At 40.5% G+C, this 20,770-nt stretch overlaps 1 protein-coding gene and 1 long non-coding RNA gene across 8 annotated transcripts; one reads left to right on the top strand and one right to left on the bottom strand.

Moving 5' to 3' along the window:
* Positions 1 to 34: 34 nt before the first annotated feature.
* Positions 35 to 12,084, bottom strand: LOC138957134 (uncharacterized). Of its 7 annotated transcripts, none has more exons than XM_070328304.1 (5): positions 11,873 to 12,084; positions 11,195 to 11,355; positions 9,048 to 9,415; positions 7,032 to 7,178; positions 35 to 2,797 (listed from the first exon to the last, which is right to left on the bottom strand). In XM_070328304.1, exon 5 carries the CDS (start codon positions 2,651 to 2,653, stop codon positions 2,189 to 2,191), a length of 465 nt encoding a protein of 154 aa, XP_070184405.1. In that variant the 5' UTR covers positions 2,654 to 2,797; positions 7,032 to 7,178; positions 9,048 to 9,415; positions 11,195 to 11,355; positions 11,873 to 12,084; the 3' UTR covers positions 35 to 2,188. The 7 variants fall into 7 exon arrangements, with proteins under 7 accessions (XP_070184405.1, XP_070184406.1, XP_070184400.1 ...); XM_070328305.1 differs by having other exon boundaries at positions 11,195 to 11,306; XM_070328299.1 differs by having other exon boundaries at positions 10,262 to 11,355; positions 11,873 to 12,081.
* Positions 12,085 to 12,445: 361 nt separating this feature from the next.
* On the top strand, positions 12,446 to 17,087 carry LOC138957136 (uncharacterized). The gene is made up of 6 exons (XR_011452936.1): positions 12,446 to 13,457; positions 13,806 to 13,847; positions 14,389 to 14,467; positions 15,110 to 15,206; positions 15,811 to 15,857; positions 16,810 to 17,087. It is a non-coding gene; the product is annotated as an uncharacterized lncRNA (long non-coding RNA).
* Positions 17,088 to 20,770: the final 3,683 nt, after the last annotated feature.

Raw genomic sequence — 20,770 nt, 5'->3', positions numbered from 1 at the left:
CTTTGAGAAGCATGGGTCTGCACGGCCCCACGAATGCGTCCGTGTGTAGTCGATAACGAGTGCCGGCGAAGGTTAATGGCTGAATAACAATGAGTTCCTTTATACGTTGGATTGGGCAAGCCATATATATATATATATATATATATATATATATATATATATAAATATATCTAGCATCAATAAACCTAAAAATACACTAAGGTCTTTTTCAAAAACAATAGTCTGTTTTAAAAACTTTCAGCAATTTTCAACTTTATAAATCTATACTATAGATACATCAAAAGAAATTTGGTCAGACATGGGATTCAGAAAAAGTGATAATTAAGGAAAAAAAAGTAGGGTCCAGGGGCAACGCCCCTGGTCGGGGTCTGGGGGCAAAGCCCCCAGAAGCTGAAGGTTTTTAGTATTTTAGACACACAAAAATGGCCCTGAAATGCATATTTCAGCTTAATCATAGCCCCCCCCTCCCTTTCCATGTTTCTCAAATTAATTTTACGCTAAGACTCAAAATAAGGAGGAGAAAGAGAGAGAGAGAGAGAGAGAGAGAGAGGCGGGGATGGGGGGGGGTGGTGGCGTGTGACGGTGTGGTTTCAATGTTCTTACCTCGTCGGTGCCAAACGACCCCAGTGACTGATTACACGACTGGGTTTTCAGGATAGTCAGGTGCTTGTTGCTTTTCAAGTGGCTTTTGAGGGCAGTCTTTCCATTGGAACCGTAGTTGATAACATTAACATCGTTGCACAAAGTGCACTAAGTTTTTCCCGGCAAGTTGATTTTAGCAAAAGCATCGCCAACTTTCAGTTTCACGTCTTGTGTCTTCTGGCCTTTCTCGTATTTCCAGCTCAATGATACAACTTCATCGAGCCAGTCGAATCTCCAGAGATTTTTCTTGTACTTCTGCTGGTCAATTTCCCGGGATAGAACGGTTTCGTCTCGCTTTAGCTTCCTCATCATTTTGGCAAGTGGCTCGAAGCGATGTAAAAATGGCGCCGAATCATTCTCATACGGTATGCTTTAGCTTATACTGAATCCCCGATAGCTACGTTGAAACGGTGACTGTAGGAGACAAAGACACAGAGCGCGTTCCCATACGGATCGACCAGCAACAGTCTGACCGTTTTAGGAACCAACCGTTCAAGAATAGTATGGAATGGAGCGTCGCGATCAGCGGACCGGCCGAAAAACTTGGGTCTTTACCTACATATACCCCAACATTTTCTCAGCGGATTTGCACGAATCTCAAGAATGATCCCTGGAGCCTAAAAATTTACGGAATTCCGTAATTTTACGGAAGAATCCCATGTCTGTTTGGTGCAATTAAACAGGTAACCTAATGGCAAATCATTGTGTAAAACTTTCTTTACAACTTTCTTTCACAAAGTGTACATATTTTTTTTTTTTTTAGCAATATTGTTTTCGTGGTGCAGTACCTGTGTTTAAAAATAATAAAATACACAGCGGACATAATTTCGCTTTATTTGAATGACTTTCCACTTTACAAAGATTGGTTTAGAATTAGAGCGCAGATTTAAACCAATTTGAAAAAAACAGTTGCTTATACCTTCTACCATGCTTGGTACTTTGAACAAACTTTATGATTGTTTTTGAGGCTTTCATTGTTGCAGCCCAATGCTGCTCAGTGCAAATTAACTTTTTTGAAGGCGAAGTGTCTGCACCCAGACACATCCTTACTCTGAGGTCTCAAAGCAAACCCGCAAATTGAGGCACACCTCCCAACGCCATGCAAGATATTGCAGATTTATTGCACGATTACGTGGCTAGAGCGGATAGGGCAAGTAGCCTAATAAGTTTACAATTTAAAACGAATGCTTCTTTCATTGACAAAAGCAGTAATCATGTGTCAAAACACTGGATCGGCTTTGGAATGCGCTTGTAAATAAAAGTAGACAATGAATTTTTCTTGTGATTCCACTGACCAATCTGCTTGTAGTCTGGACAATCAAGCGTACAAAATATGGCAAAATCGTATGGGTTCACAGGTCTGCTATACACTTCAGGTTTGGGGTGTCCACAAGCTAACTTTTTTTTTACTCGAGCATGTTGGCAACGAACTGGAGAACAACATCTGACCATGTTGATCGGTGGGTGGCCCACTCCGAGGGTCAATGCGCTCCGTTAGTTGCACGAGCTGTTCCTCAGAGAGGGGGCAAGCCGTGGCAGGCACATCCTAACGACTGTCTGGCAAAGGATGGTCCTCGATTATCGATTGAAGGCTTCTCCCTTTCCAGAAGTCCTGTACTGCTGTGGATGTGCTGGCTCGTCTCTCCAGCATCCCCCTGAAGAAGAGCTGCAGGGGAGTTCTGTTGCGCTCTGTCCTCAGGGGTTGGTGGTTCTTCTGTTCCACAATCCACTGTAGGGACCGGTTCAGCCTGGGCAGAAAAACATAGTGGAGGGCCCACAAGTGAATGGGATTGTCCATGTTCAGTATCCCCAGACCACCTTCTGCCTGTGGTGTTCCCATTGCAGTAAACAGGTCATGGTAAGGGTTCACCACATCTTTCCAGACGTCGAGCCAGAGACGCTCGATCCTTTGGTTATGGTCACTGCGGCCTTGCATCGCACTGCCTCTCCCTTCTCCCCTGTGTTCATTCATGAGGGCGACGACATCCAGATTCTCGCCACCATGGTCCATGCGGACTCTTGACGGGAGTCCAAAGCGTTGGGTTCCACCCAAAAACAGATCCCGAACGGTCTCTGACCTGTTGTTTCGGTGGCATGGAGGAAGGTAGTGGCCCGGCTAAAGCCATCGATTGCCCCATGAATCACCATTTTCCACCTGCAATATAACAAACAGAGATCCGTTTCCATATGTGATTTCACCACACAAATTCTGATTAAAGAGTTATTGGGAAATAAGTACAGGTAACATGCTCAGTAAATATTAAAAAGTAATGGTCAAAGTGCTTTTTCATGACCGAGAATCAAGACCATTATTTTTAATATATATCATTGAGAAAAGGTGTGTAACCCATTTAATCCACCTTTCTTCAATTTTGCAAAGAAATAAATCAAGAAAAGCAATTGCTTTATATGACTTTTCTTCGTCATGTCCATAAGCCTTAAGGGTCTTGTAGGTCTTAAAAGGAGGATTCCACTAACTGCTGGGACTCTAAAATTTGATAAAAATAAGCAAAATTTTGGTAATGTCTGCTGGTTAATAACACATACAATTCAGTGAAATTTAATAAAAAATAACTGAGAAAACCGCAATGTAAAGCTTTTACAAACTTGACCCCACTGTGACCCCAAAATGTGACAGGGATCAACCAAACTAGGGTCACGTAGGTAGATGATCAAATCCTTCAAGTGTTCAAAGTTTCAAAGCTCAAGCTTCAAAAACACCTGAGATAACATCAATGTTAAGATATTTTGATTCGAACATGACCCCCTGTGACCCCAAAACTTGACGAAGGTCAATCTTCTTCTTCTTCAGCGTTCGACGATGGCTGTGTCTAGATTCTTTCAGGCCTGGGAATGAGTAAAAGTGGTTTGGGCGTACTGACGGGAAAATGTTGCGTTTTAAGCATTTTTAAGGGCACACGGAGGCTCTTTTCTTACACAATTAGAAAAGGACTTCGTCGTAAATACGACGAAAGGCGTATCATTCCCAGGCCTGTTCTTTGGCCCGTGATGTTGACGAAGTGGGCTGTGACGAAGGTCAATCAACCTTATGTCGTCTTCTTCTTCTTATGCGTTCGTGGGCTGAAACTCCCACGTGCACTCGTGGTTTGCACGAGTGGAATTTTACGTGTATGACCGTTTTTACCCCACCATTTAGGCAGCCATACGCCGCTTTCGGAGGAAGCATGCTGGGTATTTTCTTGTTTCTATAACCCACCGAACTCTGACATGGATTACAGGATCTTTTTCGTGCGCACTTGGTCTTGTGCTTGTGTGTACACACGGGGGTGTTCGGACACCGAGGAGAGTCTGCACACAAAGTTGACTCCGAGAAATAAATCTCCCGCCGAACGTGGGGACGAACTCACGCTGACAGCAGGCAACTGGATACAAATCTAGCGCGCTACCGACTGAGCTACATCCCCGCCCACAATCTTATGTCAAGTTGGTACATTATCAAAACCTAGAAGTGTGCGTACTATTAACCCTTACACCGGTGCAATTCTGTAACACATGTTACATAGCCACTGGTGAATTAACAGAGAGAAACATAACAAAAAACAGTCATATAGGTTTTCGCATCAATGGGAGGTAATCGGAACCGACCAAACAGACTGAGCCAATAGCGCGACATATGTCGTGACAACCAGGTGACAGCATACGTAAAGTAGCGCGACATATGTCGCGACAACCAGCCTAAGGGTTAAAGCTCTAGCTAAAAACACATCTGAGATAACATCAACGTTAAGTTTTTATTAAACGAACATGACCCCGCTGTGACCCCAAAATTTGATGAGGGTCAACGAAACTGCGGTCACTTCGTGAAATCATCAAACCCTAAAAGTGTGCAAAGTTTCAGAGGTCTAGCTGTATAAACTTCTGAGATAACAGCTCAACGTTACATTTTTTGTCCTTGGACAGACAGACAGCCTGCCCACAGCACACATAATTATTTTGATCAAGTATTATTCACTCAGCCAGTCTACCTGCACAAGCATGTGATTAATCCATGGTTGAAGAGTTCTGTGAAAATTGCGCAATTCTGCAAACTCTTTATAGCAGTTAATTTAATTTCGAATAAAATAAAGTACATAGTTGTTCTGCTAAGATGATAAGGCAAATATTTTTGCGTTCTTTTCATGTTTAAGTATCTCGGGAAAAAAAGTTCTATTTATGAAGTGAAATATAATTGACCTACAGATTACTGTCTTTTTATTTGTACAAATGCAAAATGGGAACAACTCTATTTTCTACACAAAATATGAGAGTTACTTGCCTTGAGACCTTGTGTCTGGTACAACGTAGATTTTGATTTAGAAAACAACCAAACTTATGGATCTTATATTGGATTCTGTGTGTTGAAACCTGAAATGAATAGTGTAAATGCAGTTGAGTATGTATGAGCTCTTTCCTCTTTCGAATATTTGAGCATTCAGAACTTTTCAGTCACCAAGCAGTGACCACACAGTGTGGTTTCTCAACCTATGAGCTATCGAGGATTCAGACTGGTTGCTGGGTGGTTATTTGTTAGGACTAGGTAGCTTGGTATTCACCGAAAAGTATTCCCCCCTCTGCTTATTTCTCTGTTAACTTGAAGGGGTGTTTATTGTTAAAAAAAACACCAAGCAACCAAATTTAAATAACCACCCAGTAGAAATGGTAAGGTATAACCAGAATATGTTTTGTATTCCGTGGGGAAATCATCAATGGACCAGTCTTTCATTACATATCCAGAAAATGACAAAATAAAAAGAAAAGAAAAGAAAATACTTGCACACGACTCACCTTCGTTACCCACCTACCCCTTAGAAGACGCCCTTCCTTTTACGATCCCAAACAAGACATTTTCAAGACCCTGTTTCATAGCTGCCAACCCCTGTGAAGCCCAAAGAGTAGCATTTTGGAACTTTCACCAAATGTCAGAGTTGCAATTGGTGTTTATAAGCGTAGCACTCGCATAATCTTAAATTTGAATCGCAAGCCCGCATTTAAAATGCCATCAAAAACGTTTGTAAGATTCTGAGAGCTCTACGACATTACAACCGTCTAAACATAGTTCAATGTCACACACTTTCCTTCTTTGCCACTACTAAAGCAAACGTATGCAAGATTGTATGTTACACGCTACAGGAGCATGGCAAGAACGGATTCAAACTCAAAATCGTCACTCCAAAAAAACATAAAATGCACACACGACTTTTATTTCTCCTGCTGTTATCGTTTCTTCTCTTTACAGATTCTTCAACGCTCAGAATACTGAAAACGGCACCCCAGACGACAGTACTGTTTCCATACGCGAATTTAACTTCCCTTGGAAAGTGGTTCGCTCAGGAGGCCTGTTTGTCTGACACTATAAGGACAGAGTTCTGAACATAGATGACAAAGATTCCGGAATGAACAAACATTTTGCGGATGCAGACACAGAAAGACGTCATGAAGAATGAGATGCTTCAAAAGATACAGACTGTGACGATGACTGTGACGTCATTCCCATATAACGAGACGTCATTCACAGTTGTTCGGCCACTTCCGTCAAAAAGTAGATTTAGACAATCAACGTAATCTCGTGTGGAAGAAAACGTCTGTCACACAACCAAGTCGGAATAGCAGGTATTATTACCTATACACGCAAAGTCTGTCGAATTCTTCGGCAAAAATCGTTGAAAATGATTTGCCCGCATCGGTGTGGAACTTGCACCATAATCTTCACCACCCTTACGTTTCCCCGTTTTTATCCTGTCTCCCTCCAGTTTCCACTTCTAACACCGTCACTGTGCACAGCTTACAACTTAACAAGTGCATTGCATATTCTAATCAAATTCACAATTGGCGCATAGAGTCACCGGAAATGCGAATGCTTGCAATAAAATTCACGATTTGCTAAGCAAGTCACGTGGACAATATCGAGTCATAACGGAGTGGTTCCCAGCCATCGGTACTCGACTAGTTATGCAATGTTCATTGTTGATTGTCAAGCAATAAGTGAACATTTTGCACGCTTGTCATTTTTTTTTTTTTAGCGTAGCAGCTCAGGGCTTAGAGTAGCAGCGTAGCAATTCCTGCAAAATCGGAGCATGCTGCGCCAAAATCGTAGCAATTGGCAGGTATGCTGTTCTCTAAGATATTCTGCTCATAACCTCTGTAAGTTTACCCCCATTATAAGACCTTATTATCTCAGGGTTATGTAGGTCTTAAAAGAAAGATTCCAGCGTCATAAAATAAGAGAATTCCTTATCACCCTTATGCCACCTGTATCAATCCACTCAAATTCCATGTTCAAACTGGCACAACCCCCAACATCCTCCCCACCACCGGACACACTCAACATTCACCAAATTTTTAAAAAGGATTTTTTTGTGCCCAGTGTATGTATTTGTAGCTGTACTCACGATATCAACTTGTGGTATCCGTCTAGATGCCAGAGAGCGTTTGGTCCTGATACTTGGTACAGACGACGTCTCGTGGGCCTCAACGCCAAAGCTCTGACAGCTACTCCACCAGGATCAACCCGCGGGATGGCTCCCCGTACTCTGTGCCTTTGTGGAGCGTGTAAGAATACAACTTATTACACTAACGTGACATACCACTCATGTCATAACAATACCATTCACTCTACATTGCATGTGTAAAGAGGTCTTGTCTGACAAGGACCTGATTTTTCACTGCCTCCAATACCGAAACAAGCGTCTTTCTTTGAACACTCGGAAGAATTTTAAGAACGTAAACACCACACCAGTGACATTTCCTTGCTTTGACATAAAAGATTACACGAGGCATTCGGAGAGATCCAGGTTCAATTTTTAAGCTTCTTCAATCTGGGCGCTTCGACAAAGGGACATTTACAGCAATGAACATGCAACAGTATGTACAGGGTCCCCACTGGTTTTTAGAAACAAAATTCCATGACTTTCCCATGAGCCTCAATAACATTTTCCATGACTAGATCCACAGGTCGCCATTTCCGAACACGCAAACTTTTTACATCTTGTCACTGCCAGTTTTGACACTGGCTTGCTTTGCACTGAATTTGAGTCAGTTTCTACGCAGTGTCTCTTTGACAAGCAAGTCAAGCATTTGCTACGCAGTCAGATTATCGGTAATGTTTGCTGGTCCTGTCATTTCACTAAACTGGACCAGCCACTGTTTGTATCCATCTGCACTTTCGTAAATTCCGTTTCATAACCGTCACTAACACTGTGACTTGACGAACTGTCATTTTTTTCACCGCGATACACAGTTCATTGCGAAGATCTTCCTTGGTAATTCGTTCCAATTCCGCATACTTTTTGTTGTCAAGAAACAACTCGAAAGAAAGCTGGCGTGCTAAAGGTTATTTTTTTTTCTTTCTTATTTATGTTAAATTCCATGACTTGAATTGAAATTCCATGACTTGAATTGAAATTCCATGACTTTCCAGGTCTGGAAAATTAAAAATCAAATTCCATGACTTTCCATGACCTGTACGAACCCTGTATGTAGGATAAACAGAATACTACATGGCTTCCTGTTTGATACCAGTTTTACACTAGTGTTTTGAAATATTGTTCGCAGTTTAATATTTAAAAGCACAACTTGAGTAAAACTGGTATTTCATAGGAAACCATATAGTATTCTCTATGTGGACAACAATGTCACAGGCTTACCCACTAAAGTTCTTTAGGAGCTTCTGACATATTTGCCTTAAAAACAACATGCAAAATAACTTGTGGAATCCAAAAGCACCATGTCGCATTAGTGGCCCAATTAGAGCTGCAGACTATTACGCTTTCGATGTAGCATGCTACTTGTAAAACAGAAAATGCTACTTCGTTATACAGACACTCTACAATGTTCATTTGTTCCTGCTGCTGTTTTCTTGTCTGAACACAGTTATTGCAACATTTGTGTCTTGACATATAAACATGTAGGTGCAGTGGATTATAAGATGATGCAATACTTAAAGATAAACACCATTTGCTACACTATAAATTCAAGATTGCTACACATGAAGCTTCATAGGGGCTGACAGCTCTGCATCATACACCAGCACATAAATCTTACTGACTGAGTTGATGTGTATTTACACATTGCACACCTCCCACATTGAAGTAAACAATTGAATATCTTCAGTTAATCGAAGTACACTTAAAGATGAAGTTCTCTCCATAGGAATACTGTGCATCACCCTTGCATGTAAGTGAACTCAAAGTACTATGTGAACAGAACAGAACCAATTCTGGTCTGTTTGCAACCGCATGAACGCAGGAAAGAGATCATTGTCAGATTGAATTACAATTAACATTGACACGCTTCCATTTGAAACTTTTCAGTTGTCATTGTGGATTGACGCCCCGGGCCCCAGATCCTGCGTTTAACTTTATCCTCGACGAACAAAACAACAGGCACCAATTGGGTTGCCGCCTCACCTGTGATTGTGTTGACCAGGTTGGCAACCGAGCCAGACAGGGTAGAATTGCTGGTACCGGTTGTCATCGATCCCGATGTTGAGGCGATGGCCTCACGATCACCCGAAACAGCTTCTTGCAGACGTTGGTTGTCTTTCTGGAGCGAGACAATGGCCACTTGGCAGGTCTCTTGCCGCTCCCCCAGCCTGCGTAGTTCTGCCAATACCGCGGCCAAAGCAGTGGCGCTTTCTTCCCCTCCTGCTGTGGCTGACTCAAACCCACCGGGTTGTCGCTGCGAGGCTGTCTGGTTGCTGGCCCTCGGCCGACCTGCAGCGGCTCGGGTCACTTCGGCTACCCGCCTTGACGCTGCCCTCCTGGGAGGCATATTCCTGTGCATAAAAAACAGGATATGTGAACACAGCCTTATTTGTCAGATTACTGAGAATTACACATAAGCCTTGAACTTGTCTGCTGCTCCTTGCAGGAGTTAACAACTCCTTCACTGTTCAGCCTGTAAAAGGTGTTTAATATCCCATACTTCTGAAGTTGTCACCAGATTTTGGGAGTCTGAAATACAAACCAAAGAAATTGATTAAAATCTGGCCCAAAGTACTTCAAACCAATTGTGTTTTCTGTGTCAAACTCAAATCCTGGCACCCAGTACCCCCACCAAACGAGTTTGGAATCTCTGAGGCTCAATACATTTATGACAAACAGAACACCAACAGGAAATTACATCATGGTTCTCTGAACTGTCACACACCAACATAATACCTGGCTAACAAATCCACATACTAACTAATGTTGGAATCTCTGAGGCCCTATAGCTTAATTTGACAAAAAGAACAACAGCGAACCATGTTTTCTGATTCTCTGAAAAATCAGCCCCACCATGAAATATTACCTAGCCCACGGTACATGTACTTTAACCAAAATAGTGTTTGTAATCTGTGAGGCACCAGCCAACACAAGTGACAACAGTACCTCCACATGAAATATTACCTAGCCCACAGTACCACAATCAAAATAAATTTGGAATCTCCTAGGCAAAATAACAGGTGATTGACAAAACAGTACTTCCACAGGAACCAATATTTCCTGATTCACTGAAATGACAAACACCCGAGGTAATTGACATACAGTACCTCCACAGGAACAAATATTCTGATTCTCTGAATTGACAAACGCTCACATGAAAAGGCATCGTAACACCAACATGTTCATCAGAATCTCACCTGAAAATTATTTCCAAGTACTCTGGAAAAACACTGATCCATACTATCCACCAACACAGAAACATACTGTTGAAACATGTCACGATATCTTGATTTGACAGAACACTCAACAATCGTGTTGATCGAAGAACCATTCCGGATCCACCTTGAACTGGTTTTTAGACAAGGGACATCATCCACAACGAGCCTGTCATAAACTCGAGTTACTTCCCATCTACCGATCTGGTTGACCCCATTTAGAGCCGTCGATTTATGCCACCCACCCGCATCAAACAAGAAAGAAAATGTAAACAATTTGAAGATTCCCTGTTCCTATACCCGTGCTTTGTAAGCTGATCAGTCAAAACGCACAATGCAACCTGACCCGGCTACAACATTATTTAATCACACAAAAACCGACTGTGTTTATCGCCTGACGAAGGGACTTGTACAACCTGGCCTGTCCTGACGTTGCTTGATCTTCTTGATCTTGATATGTTACGCCAACAGGTCCCAAGCTTGGGAATATACGTTTGCTAGATGCACACCATCACCCAGGAAATGACGCTGCAAATTCAGGTAACGTAAACTGTTTTCCAGCGGAAAACATAAAATCATGGTCCCAAAATACAACTCTAGGGGAGTCCACAGTGCCCTGCCGAAGCAACGCATTGACCTCCATAGCTGCGGCGTTGTATGATGGATCGAAACACACACACAGACAGACAGACAGACACACACACACACACACATACACCACGACCCTCGTCTCAATTCCCCCCTCTACGTTAAAATATTTAGTCAAAACTTGACTAAATATAAAAACGGTATTACTTAACTTTAAAATCAGAATCTGTGACTGTGAAACATTGGTCCATTTCTCAGTTGTTTTTCAACAGTTTAAAATTCCTTTTTGAAGCTTTACTATTCTAATATTCAGCACAGAAGAGTTACCTGAAGTACTGTCCCCTGTCCTTTCAGACGAGCTTGTATCATTAAGGACCCAGTAAGCTTGTTGGAAGCAGTAATTGGTTCCACCAACGCATCCAACTCTTGATCAGATATCCTGGAATACACCATGCGTTGTACAGTTTACAAGTAGCATTCCATTTTCCCTGAAAATTGCCAAACACTTTTATTACTTGCGTTGTATCGATAAACGAAGCACAAGTAAGAAACAATAATAAAAGCAAAGAAAATAGCAACACGATATGCAAACATCTAACAAAGCCGAGCAAGCAGAATGACAGGTTTAATGAAAAACAAAGAGGTACCGATTCGGAAACAAGATCGCGATTCTTTCCTTCGCTGCACGACGCAAATCTTCTGTGACCTTTGACCAAACGTAGCTTCCACATTCGATCACCGTGCTCAGCTTAATATTTACAACAGAAAGCCGAGGGGGTGGAATACCGAGATGAACCTACAGAAATGTGCATCGTCAAACCTGACATATTCATCCCAACATTTAATGAACTCCAAAACACAGAAAGTTGCTTTTAGTTTTACACGCCATCTTTGATTGCCACTGCCAGTGGTTATCAAACCGGGACCCGGTACCCGTGTTTCAAAGATCACGCATTGTTTCTTCCATTAAGTCACAAATGAACAAGCAAACAAAACGTTGCTTACCTTCTTAAAACTTCTTCTGGCTCATTACCAGACTGCAACAAATTGACGTCGCAATGGCGGGTCTGATCCAGTGGCGTCACCGGAAGTAGTATCTCCACGAGATTGTCGCTTTGCATGTCGTACATTTTCCGATTCAAGTTCTAATTTATTTCAGCCGCATTTATTAAATGCAGCTGCATTTAAAAATAAATACAGCTGTATTTAAAAATAATTACACCTGTATCTAAAAATAATTACAGGTGTATTTATTTTTAAATACAGCTGTATTTACTATTAAATACAGGTGTAATTATTTTTAAATACAGCTGTATTTATTTTTAAATGCAGCTGTATTTAAAAATAATTACACCTGTATTTAATAATAAATACAGCTGTATATATTTTTAAATACAGGTGTAATTATTTTTAAATACAGCTGTATTTATGATTAAATACAGCTGTATTTATCATTAAATACAGCTGTATTTATTTTAAATTACAGCTGTAATAGTTATGAGCCAAACGGCTTTCCATACATAAACGCTGGTTCTGGTTGCATTGTGCCGCTGACATACAGCTAATAGGATTTTTACACCCCCGGTATTCACGACTTGTTTCCGTGACCTTTCGAATTTCATGGGGGCTGCCATTTTGGTTTTGATGCGCTTCCTTTTCCGGTTTACGTATTTTCCGGTTTAACATAGCATTTGCGTTTTTTTGTCAGAAGAGTGATATTTGGTTATGAAGGAAGTCAAGTCCGCCATTACCTGCCACCTCAGTTGAGTGTTTACTTTGAACTTATACTTGAACCGTAACAGTGTGTAGCCAGTTCACAAGACCTGTTCATCATCCTACCAGTTCCAACTGTTGTTATCGATGGGTCGCGCAGCTGGAGGAAGTGTTTATTTCCATTCGGAGCCCAACTTCAGTTCAAAACCAGTCAAAAACTGGCCTTGACATTCCCACATTACGATACCCTTGAATGACATTAGATCTACGGCGTTTCCGCTTGCCCAAATCCCACATGTTGCATGTCTGCTCTTCGAGTTGTTTGGAACTTAGTTCGAATATTTTCTCGAACGTAACTTTTGACCCAGCTGTCAGGTAGGCATCATGAATTAGACGTACACTGGCAGTTATAAATCATGTTGTGCAAAAGACTCTGCAGAAGTAGAACATTGTGGAAAATCGGGAATGCTTTCTCAGTTTGTGCACCCTGGCAACATTCAGCAGGGAAAAAAACCTGCATTGCCTTCCTCTGCAAAACTGTCGCGCGAAGAATGCTGAACGGGCAGCGACGACTAGCTGTTCTTCTTCAAAGTAATAAACTACCCTTCAAACCCTGCAAGTTTGTGCGATTTACTTTGTGGACATGAAGTCAGCAGAGGACTCAGGAATGCCCACTTAATTCCTTGATTGTACTTCCGTCACAAGAACTAAAAGAACATTCAATGTTCGTTAAATCTGTGGATCAAGTGACTCACGAAGCGGAGGAAAAGAAAATCACCAGCAGATCTGTACAAGATGTTGAATTCTGCCAGGGAAACGAAGCCGCCCTCACGGCAGAGAAGTCTCCGCCTACGAAAATCAGTAGATCTAGAGCAAGGTAAACATACGTTTTTCAAAGCTTGTTCACAAACACACACACACACACACACACACACACACACACACACACACACACACACACACACACACACACACGTACACAAACACACACACGCTCACACCATCACACACACACACACACACACATGAAAGAGATGGAATAGCTGATCGAGTGATGACAATGTTGATTGATAAGTATTTTTTGGTGCGGTGAACTTGAGGCTATATTGTTCTATCAATCCATCGATATATTTTACACTTTCACCCCAGAAATGAAGCACGTGTACACATATTGAACACAAGAATCATTTTAAGCTTTCATTGGCATTGTTTCCTTTTTTTGCAGACATGTTGGCAGGAAGTGAGTGTTTCACCCCACTCTTGCAAGGTAGGTTGATCACTGATGACAAGTTCTGATTGTTTTTCCTTTTTAATATTAAACGGATGACAATCCGTACTCTGCAGATGGATCTAACCGAGATGGATCTAACCGATACACGGAAGCAACATTGGGAACAAACTGTTATTCAATCTGTGAATATTTCATGTGTGAGGGGTATAACTGCAAGTATTACCTACGTTCGCTAATGTAGAGAAATAATTTTTGACTCAAACTTCAAGTTAAATTGTTTCTGCTGTCAGAGCCATCTTTCTGAAGGAACAATATTTTACATGCCACTGGATTGTTGTATATTCCTTCTTATTTTGCAATGACAGGCTCAGCTTTCATTTGATTGTAATGTGTTTCTTATTTGAAGCTTTGTATCATAAAAGCTCTGTAGAAGTGTTGCACTTGTTTTGCAGACTGCATTAGGCGTGGTACCTATTGCACACACCCACACCCCCCCCACCCTGCCTATTTATCTAAAACACCCACCCACACACAAACACAGGGTGCTGACAAAGGATTTTTTTCCATTCTCCTTCAGGCCATCGCTTAATTTCTTGCAGACTGAGGAGCAATGGACGTTTGAGCAGCTCCTAAACCTGGGGCACACAAGCCACAAGGTAAAGAAGGTATCAGTATACATATGAACAAATGTTTTCCCTTTGGTTTTTATCGCACCATTTTTTCATAAAACTCTGTAAATTGTGGCAATTACACATTATGCCAATAACATTATTATGAAGAATGAAGATTTTCAACTTATCATTGAAGAAATGAAATCAAGCATTTTTGTTCATTCTGTATTTGATGATTATTTTCCAGTCTTTGGGTTGGCATAGTGGGTGAAATAAGGGTGAGGAGTGTCGGTTGGTGTGATTTCTTAGGTCTTGGTGATGTAATATTTTCCCTACGGTATTATTCATGGTTATCATAGTGCAGATTCCAGGGAAACGGTTTTTTGAACAGCCTCTTAAACTGAAAAGCCACAAGGTCAACAACATAAACAGGTTACTGGTGTCTCGGGCATTGATGTTTTTAAAAAGATTTGCACAGCAATTTTTGTGTGTGTAAAGAGATAATGAAAATAAAACATAACAACTTTTATATTTTTGAAGTGGAATTAAATGTTTTCATTTTTTTATTTTGAAGTGTTTTTGTATGCAGGTTTTATTGGATGGGTGGGGGGTGGTTTTGATGGTTCTGATTTATTATGATGTAAGGGTGGTTTTTTCCTTAATTATTTATTTAATTGGTTTATGCAGACTTCATGGCAGCCACTGACCAGACGATATGACAGCCATGAATATCGAACGCAGAAGAAGAAAAAGAAGAAGACAGTCTAACAGGAAAATAATTCTGGTATGCTCATAATGTCTATGCCAGTTAAAAAAAAGTCATGAATTGAAGTTTACCCAGGTTAGACATTAGCATGTCGTAATTGTGACAATGAATGTATCCGTAAACGCACCAAGAGACTTACTTAGAAAAATTGAAGTCATGCATCGTCAATATGACTACAATCACAAACTGAATAAGGGGAAATCATGTCAATTTGGTGGTCTGGATCATCAGCTGTTGCTCATTCGCTATAATGGTCTACTTGACAAAGCCCGTCTTCATGTGCTTCTTTGTTTCTTTATACCTAGTGTAGACAACATGTAGGCGTTTGCAGACTGTTTATTGTATTGCTGTTGTTTGTTTGTGAGTAAACCTATGGTGTGACCTCAAATGTTTGAAATTTGTTGTGTAAGGTGTTTCTCCATGCCCCCAGAAGAACCGACATTATATTAAAACCTTCATACCCTGCAAATACTTGCATACTAGATGTTGTTTCTTATTGTAATGATTGGGGACAGGCAAGCTCTTAAATTGTGCAAACCTTCAGAAAACTGTCAAGTTTGATTTGCTAGAACAAGCGATATTAACACGTTATTAAGATGAATATTTGATTAAATATGTGCAGGAACTACTTCAGCAGATTCATATGGCCAGTCTCACAATGCAAGGAAGGTGAATAGATTGAATTATGTCTATCCCACCTGTTCTGTGTTTAGTGTCAGCCGTGATTGCCTGATGAGAATTTGAAAACATGTTTCTAACTAACATGAACCCAACCATGAAACGTGATGTAGGTGAGTAGCCCATCTAGAAAAAAGAACCTGTTCTAATTCCGAATTAGAACAGGTTCTTTTTTCTAGATGGGCTACTCACCTACATCACGTTTTATGGTTGGGTTCATGTCAGTTAGCAACATGTTTTCACATAGAAAATGGTGGGCACCTGAACAAATATCTGCACATTACAATGAAGTCTTACTTTGTGATCTGATAATTAAATAACCCCCAAACCCCACCCCCCCCCCCCCCCCCACCCCCAAAGAAGAAGCTCACATAACTACCAACTACACAATTTCATTACAGAATCAAACAATGGGAAGAATCAGGATTCAGCAGTGCTAGGTCGTTGAGGGGGATAGCTATCACCAGGCACTCAGCAATGAATAGTTGAGGTTTTCACGGACATTAACAAAATCCGGTAACCTACGGACAGTAAATTTCACAGGGAAGGGAACAAGAACGTCAAAAATGGAAAAGTATGTTTTTCTTTCAAACCATTGATAGAGCTCTGAAGCTTCACACAAGTTTTGCAGAGAGAGCACTCGGCCTATTCATTTTTGGCACTAAAACATGCGCACACACAAAAAGAAAGTTTTTAAAAAGTGGCGCCGATGTATTCTCACACTCACAGCCTTAGAATATTGCAGTTTGTATGTTACCAAATTGAGGCATGATTTTACTCCATGCAATTACCTGACCAAATCTGCGACAGTCGGGCAAACTTCTTACAAGTCGGATTGGGCCTTCAATCAAATACTCAGAAACCAGCAGCTACTTTAAGTAATACTAGTTTTGTTGTTATTTTGTACAGCTTGTACTGAATGTGTTTTCGTTTATCTCCTCAGAATCGAGTCAGCCAGAGAAAGACCATTGAGAGGGAGAGCGCACAGTAAAGCATATATGGCATGCACTTCGGTGGACCAGTGCCATCATCTTCATAACAAGAGATGCAGATCATATTTTCTTATGTTTAAGTATAGCTGTTAGCAAAAGTATTTGACGATTCTTGGGTACGACTTTCGTGTTTAATCCTATTAGCTTGTGCACAGCCTCAAAATCTGTTTTATTTTGATTTATCATTTATAGTTTGAATTTTTTTTTAATGGAATTAGTCCAAATGTAAATACATCTAAGGCTGCAATAATGTTTTCTTGTATATACCCTTAAAACTACCTCTTCGTGTAAACAAAATTTAATTGTAAAAAGAAGTGTTTGTTCAAGGGAGATAATTTGAAGCGAATTTTTTTTTTAAATCAGTAAAACTGCGTAGTGACATCCTCAGTTAAATAAAAAGAATAAGGAATAAAGGTATACACACAGGTTGTACCCATTTTCCTGATTGCACTGCTTTTAAGTAGAAAGCTTTTTTTCTCAGAGTTATTTTACAAATAAAATCCAAGGGAGGCAATTGATATGATAAAAAGGAAGAATTTTTCTTTTCTTAGAATACTGTACACATTTAGTAAAGTATAATTTACAAGACAAAACACAGGGTTTTGGGTTTTTTTTCTTTTCTGTGCCTACTACTTGACAAGAGAACCACGAGATTTGTGCAGATTATTTAAAATTTTCTGAACAGTATATTTTACAAAGACAGATCCATACAATATATATAATTTTGTAATAGATGTTTACAATGTGTAGGTATGGTTTTTTTTAAATCAACAGTTCGGATAGCCACAACAAGTGTGTATGTCTTGTGATTTGAGAGCTTTAGCACTGGATGCTTAGAATCCTCTTGATCATTTACTTCAGTAGGTTAAGCCACCTTCTCCAAAATCTTCTCTCCTATTCTGTGCTTACTACAGTGGGTTTGACAAGAGAACCACGAGATTTGTTTTTGTACATATCTTGCTTTTATTCTGTACACTTTAATATTTTAATCATATGTGCACATTTTTTTTAACTGTGTTTTTGTTTTTGTTTTCCTGTATTCAAAGTGTGTATGGAAACCACAACCTGTCACAGCAGTATTATTAATCTGGATCTCCCTGCTAAGAACGTAATTAACAGAACGTGTGCATGTAGCTAAAGAACTTAAAAAGAATTTCTGCTACTTCACTCAAAATACGTCCATCCTCACACTCATATTTTCTTAAAATAATATTTGTTCATACAAACATGTTTGCGAATTATTCAATTTTGCGTAAAATATTCAATTACGATTTCTTTGTGTGTTGCAAAATTATGTAATAAAATTATGCAAGATCAAATTCAAAACAGCAATAAAGCTGCTGACGGCAGAATACCTCTGTTGACTTCTCTATCTGTTGGGTCAAACTATGCCACAGACATGTTTCTTCTAGTAGCTCAATATTACGTGATACAGTCTCAAAGACAGAACAACGCAATAACCTTTTTTTGTGTAGATTCGATTGATTTTTTCCTGAAATAAAATATTCATGAAGCCGGTTCTGACTGAGTTAATATATTTCTGGAAAGCTGAACAACGCAATGCGTCTGTGACTGGTGAAGAAGCAGAGCTGGAGCTTTTTGTATTGTTTGTCGTTGGTTTTATTACACACGCACTCACATACGGTCAACAAAATGTTGCATGTTCCTGCTTGACAAACATATGCCTGCATACATGCGTGCACGTACGAACGTACGAACATTCATACCTGTGCAAACAATCTGCCACTTCAAGTTCAACACCCAAACCCCACACATTCCTCCAAAAGGAGTCTGAAGTATAATACTGGCATTTGTGGTATTGAACGAGGACCTCAACTTCCATTGTCTAGTGCATGTGGGTCTCATGTTGTACGTGTGAAACCACTTACTTAAAAAAGAAAAAATCTTGTAAGCTTATCAACAAAAAACGAACAATTATATTCTTAAACAAAGATTTAGGAGAATGCAATGCAAGGAACATCATTATCTAATTCGGTCGATGCTTAGATCTAGAAAAGCACCCACTTATTCCAGTATAATAGAGAGAAAAAATCCAATTGAAAAAGTTCCAGATCTAGACAAGGCAAGCACTAGCAGCAATTTTAGCTAGCCATATGGCCACTAGTTCCCAATTCCAGTGGGGAAGCTTGTTTATTTTATCTTGTCAGCGAGCCGCGCGGTGATAAATCCCAGCCGCGTAAACATTGCAGCCAAGGCAAGAAGAAGGGGGAAACTCGGGGACTTTTTCTACACTGAAGAGAGGGGGAAGCAGACGACAAAATGTACGCCATCTTGTTATTCAGTTGCCAGGTTGGAAACCTAAAAGTTTGGACTCGATTTGCTTGTTTTTTCATTATATTGATATGTACAATTATTCATATTGCAAAATATAACATACTACAATCCCTTCAAGCTAAAAATGTAGTGTAAAACTGAAGGAACTTGTACTACAGCACTACAAACACAAATTCAGTATAGTTAGAGAGTATTTTACCTGCGTTTGGATTATGATGTTGTTGTTGCAACATTTAAAGCGTGTTCGATGTTTCTGACGGAATCATAAGCGTTTGAAAACAAAAAAGCCTCGGTTTACCAAACCTTTGAGAAAAATGGCTTAGAAAACGAGGATAGTGTATTTTTTGCAAATTTACTGAGACTATTTCTTTACGACAACGACCGGTATCGGACATTCGCTTTGAGGCAAACAAATTCACTCGTTGCCGCCAACTTCATTCAGACCCAATTCCAAAGGAGACAGTGAAACCTGCGAAGATCACAAAGCAGTCTAAATTGCAGACCAACGTGATGCGTACAATGATTAGCAAACTGTTGCTCTTTGAGGTTAAAATTAACTTCTGGAAACAACCAACCCAGTAACCCTTTTGCGTTTTGTAGGAATATTGTAGTTACGGGATTATGGAGATGTGTTTTAAAGAGGGTCTCATCGCAGGTTTCACAGTGACTTTGATCGGTATCTGATTCTGAGCTGCATGGCTTTCCACCCTCCTCAGCCAAGCTAGTGTGCATAGGCACACGCAACACACACCACTTCGTAACACACTTCGCGGCTGTATAAAAGTGCATATATTTGCCTGGAGATAATGAATTACCAAACATCACAAAAAACAAGTTTAAAAACGCTGCTAGCATGAGCAGGTTCTAGAGGGTTAAGTTCTAAGTTCTGCAGTAGTAAGTCGCCAAACAAAGAGTTTTAAGCTGGGGGGGGGGGGGGGGGGGTGTTACACTGGTACGAAACCTGTGAGTGTATGAGTAAAGACGAGCGCACAGACAACATAATATTAATGAATTCGATTTTATTTCAATTAAAAAAAAGTCTTAAGATCAGGGGCCTGTTAGATTTTAACCCATCTTGTTTCTGCCAAGGCCTAGTGTAACAGACACAGCGCGCCGACGGTCCGGTCGGTGGGGGGTGGGGGCTTGCCGCTATCGGGTTGTCCAAGACGCATGCCGCGAAAAGATTCCAGGCCCCGATAAGAGTAACAGACCACTTTGTTTACAATAGTGAATTTGGCTCCTCAAGAAGAAGTTATCGCCATATGCAAACTCGAACTTGCCCTGCATTCATGCAAGGTCGAACCACTTTCCCTGCCTAGTGGGGGTTTGGCGGGTAGAGGGCCGGTGCTGGCAAACTCGGAGTGAAACGACATGTCACCTAACCTTTGTTATTCCTGTTAGTGTACATATGCGTGCGCGAGTGTAGTATGCTTCGTATGGTATTTTTATCTGTTGTCTTATTATTTGTTTTGTCTTTTAATGTGCACCACACTGAAATTTCTCTGTATGAGATAATAAAGTATTCGTATTCGTATTCGTATTCGTATAGCTTCTCCGGATTTACGTGTACAAACAGCGTCCGGGTTTACCGCTTCGATTCTAAACCCTAGTTTCTCA

This window comes from Littorina saxatilis, unplaced genomic scaffold (assembly GCF_037325665.1).
Source record: "Littorina saxatilis isolate snail1 unplaced genomic scaffold, US_GU_Lsax_2.0 scaffold_1644, whole genome shotgun sequence".
In the NCBI taxonomy this organism is placed as follows: domain Eukaryota; kingdom Metazoa; phylum Mollusca; class Gastropoda; order Littorinimorpha; family Littorinidae; genus Littorina; species Littorina saxatilis.
The sequence above is the reverse complement of the archived record's forward strand: the minus strand, read 5'-3'. Positions and strand labels throughout refer to the sequence as shown.

Bases quoted from the DNA above. Each gene is read 5' to 3' on its own strand.
- LOC138957134 (XM_070328299.1), bottom strand. From the start codon at position 10,395: ATGGTTCTTCGATCAACACGATTGTTGAGTGTTCTGTCAAATCAAGAT. The intron at 9,416-10,261 runs GTGAGATTCTGA...TTTTATGCACAG, and splicing joins TACTTGGAAATAATTTTCAG to GAATATGCCTCCCAGGAGGG. The intron at 7,179-9,047 runs GTGAGGCGGCAA...CGCTCCACAAAG, and splicing joins CCTGGTCAACACAATCACAG to GCACAGAGTACGGGGAGCCA.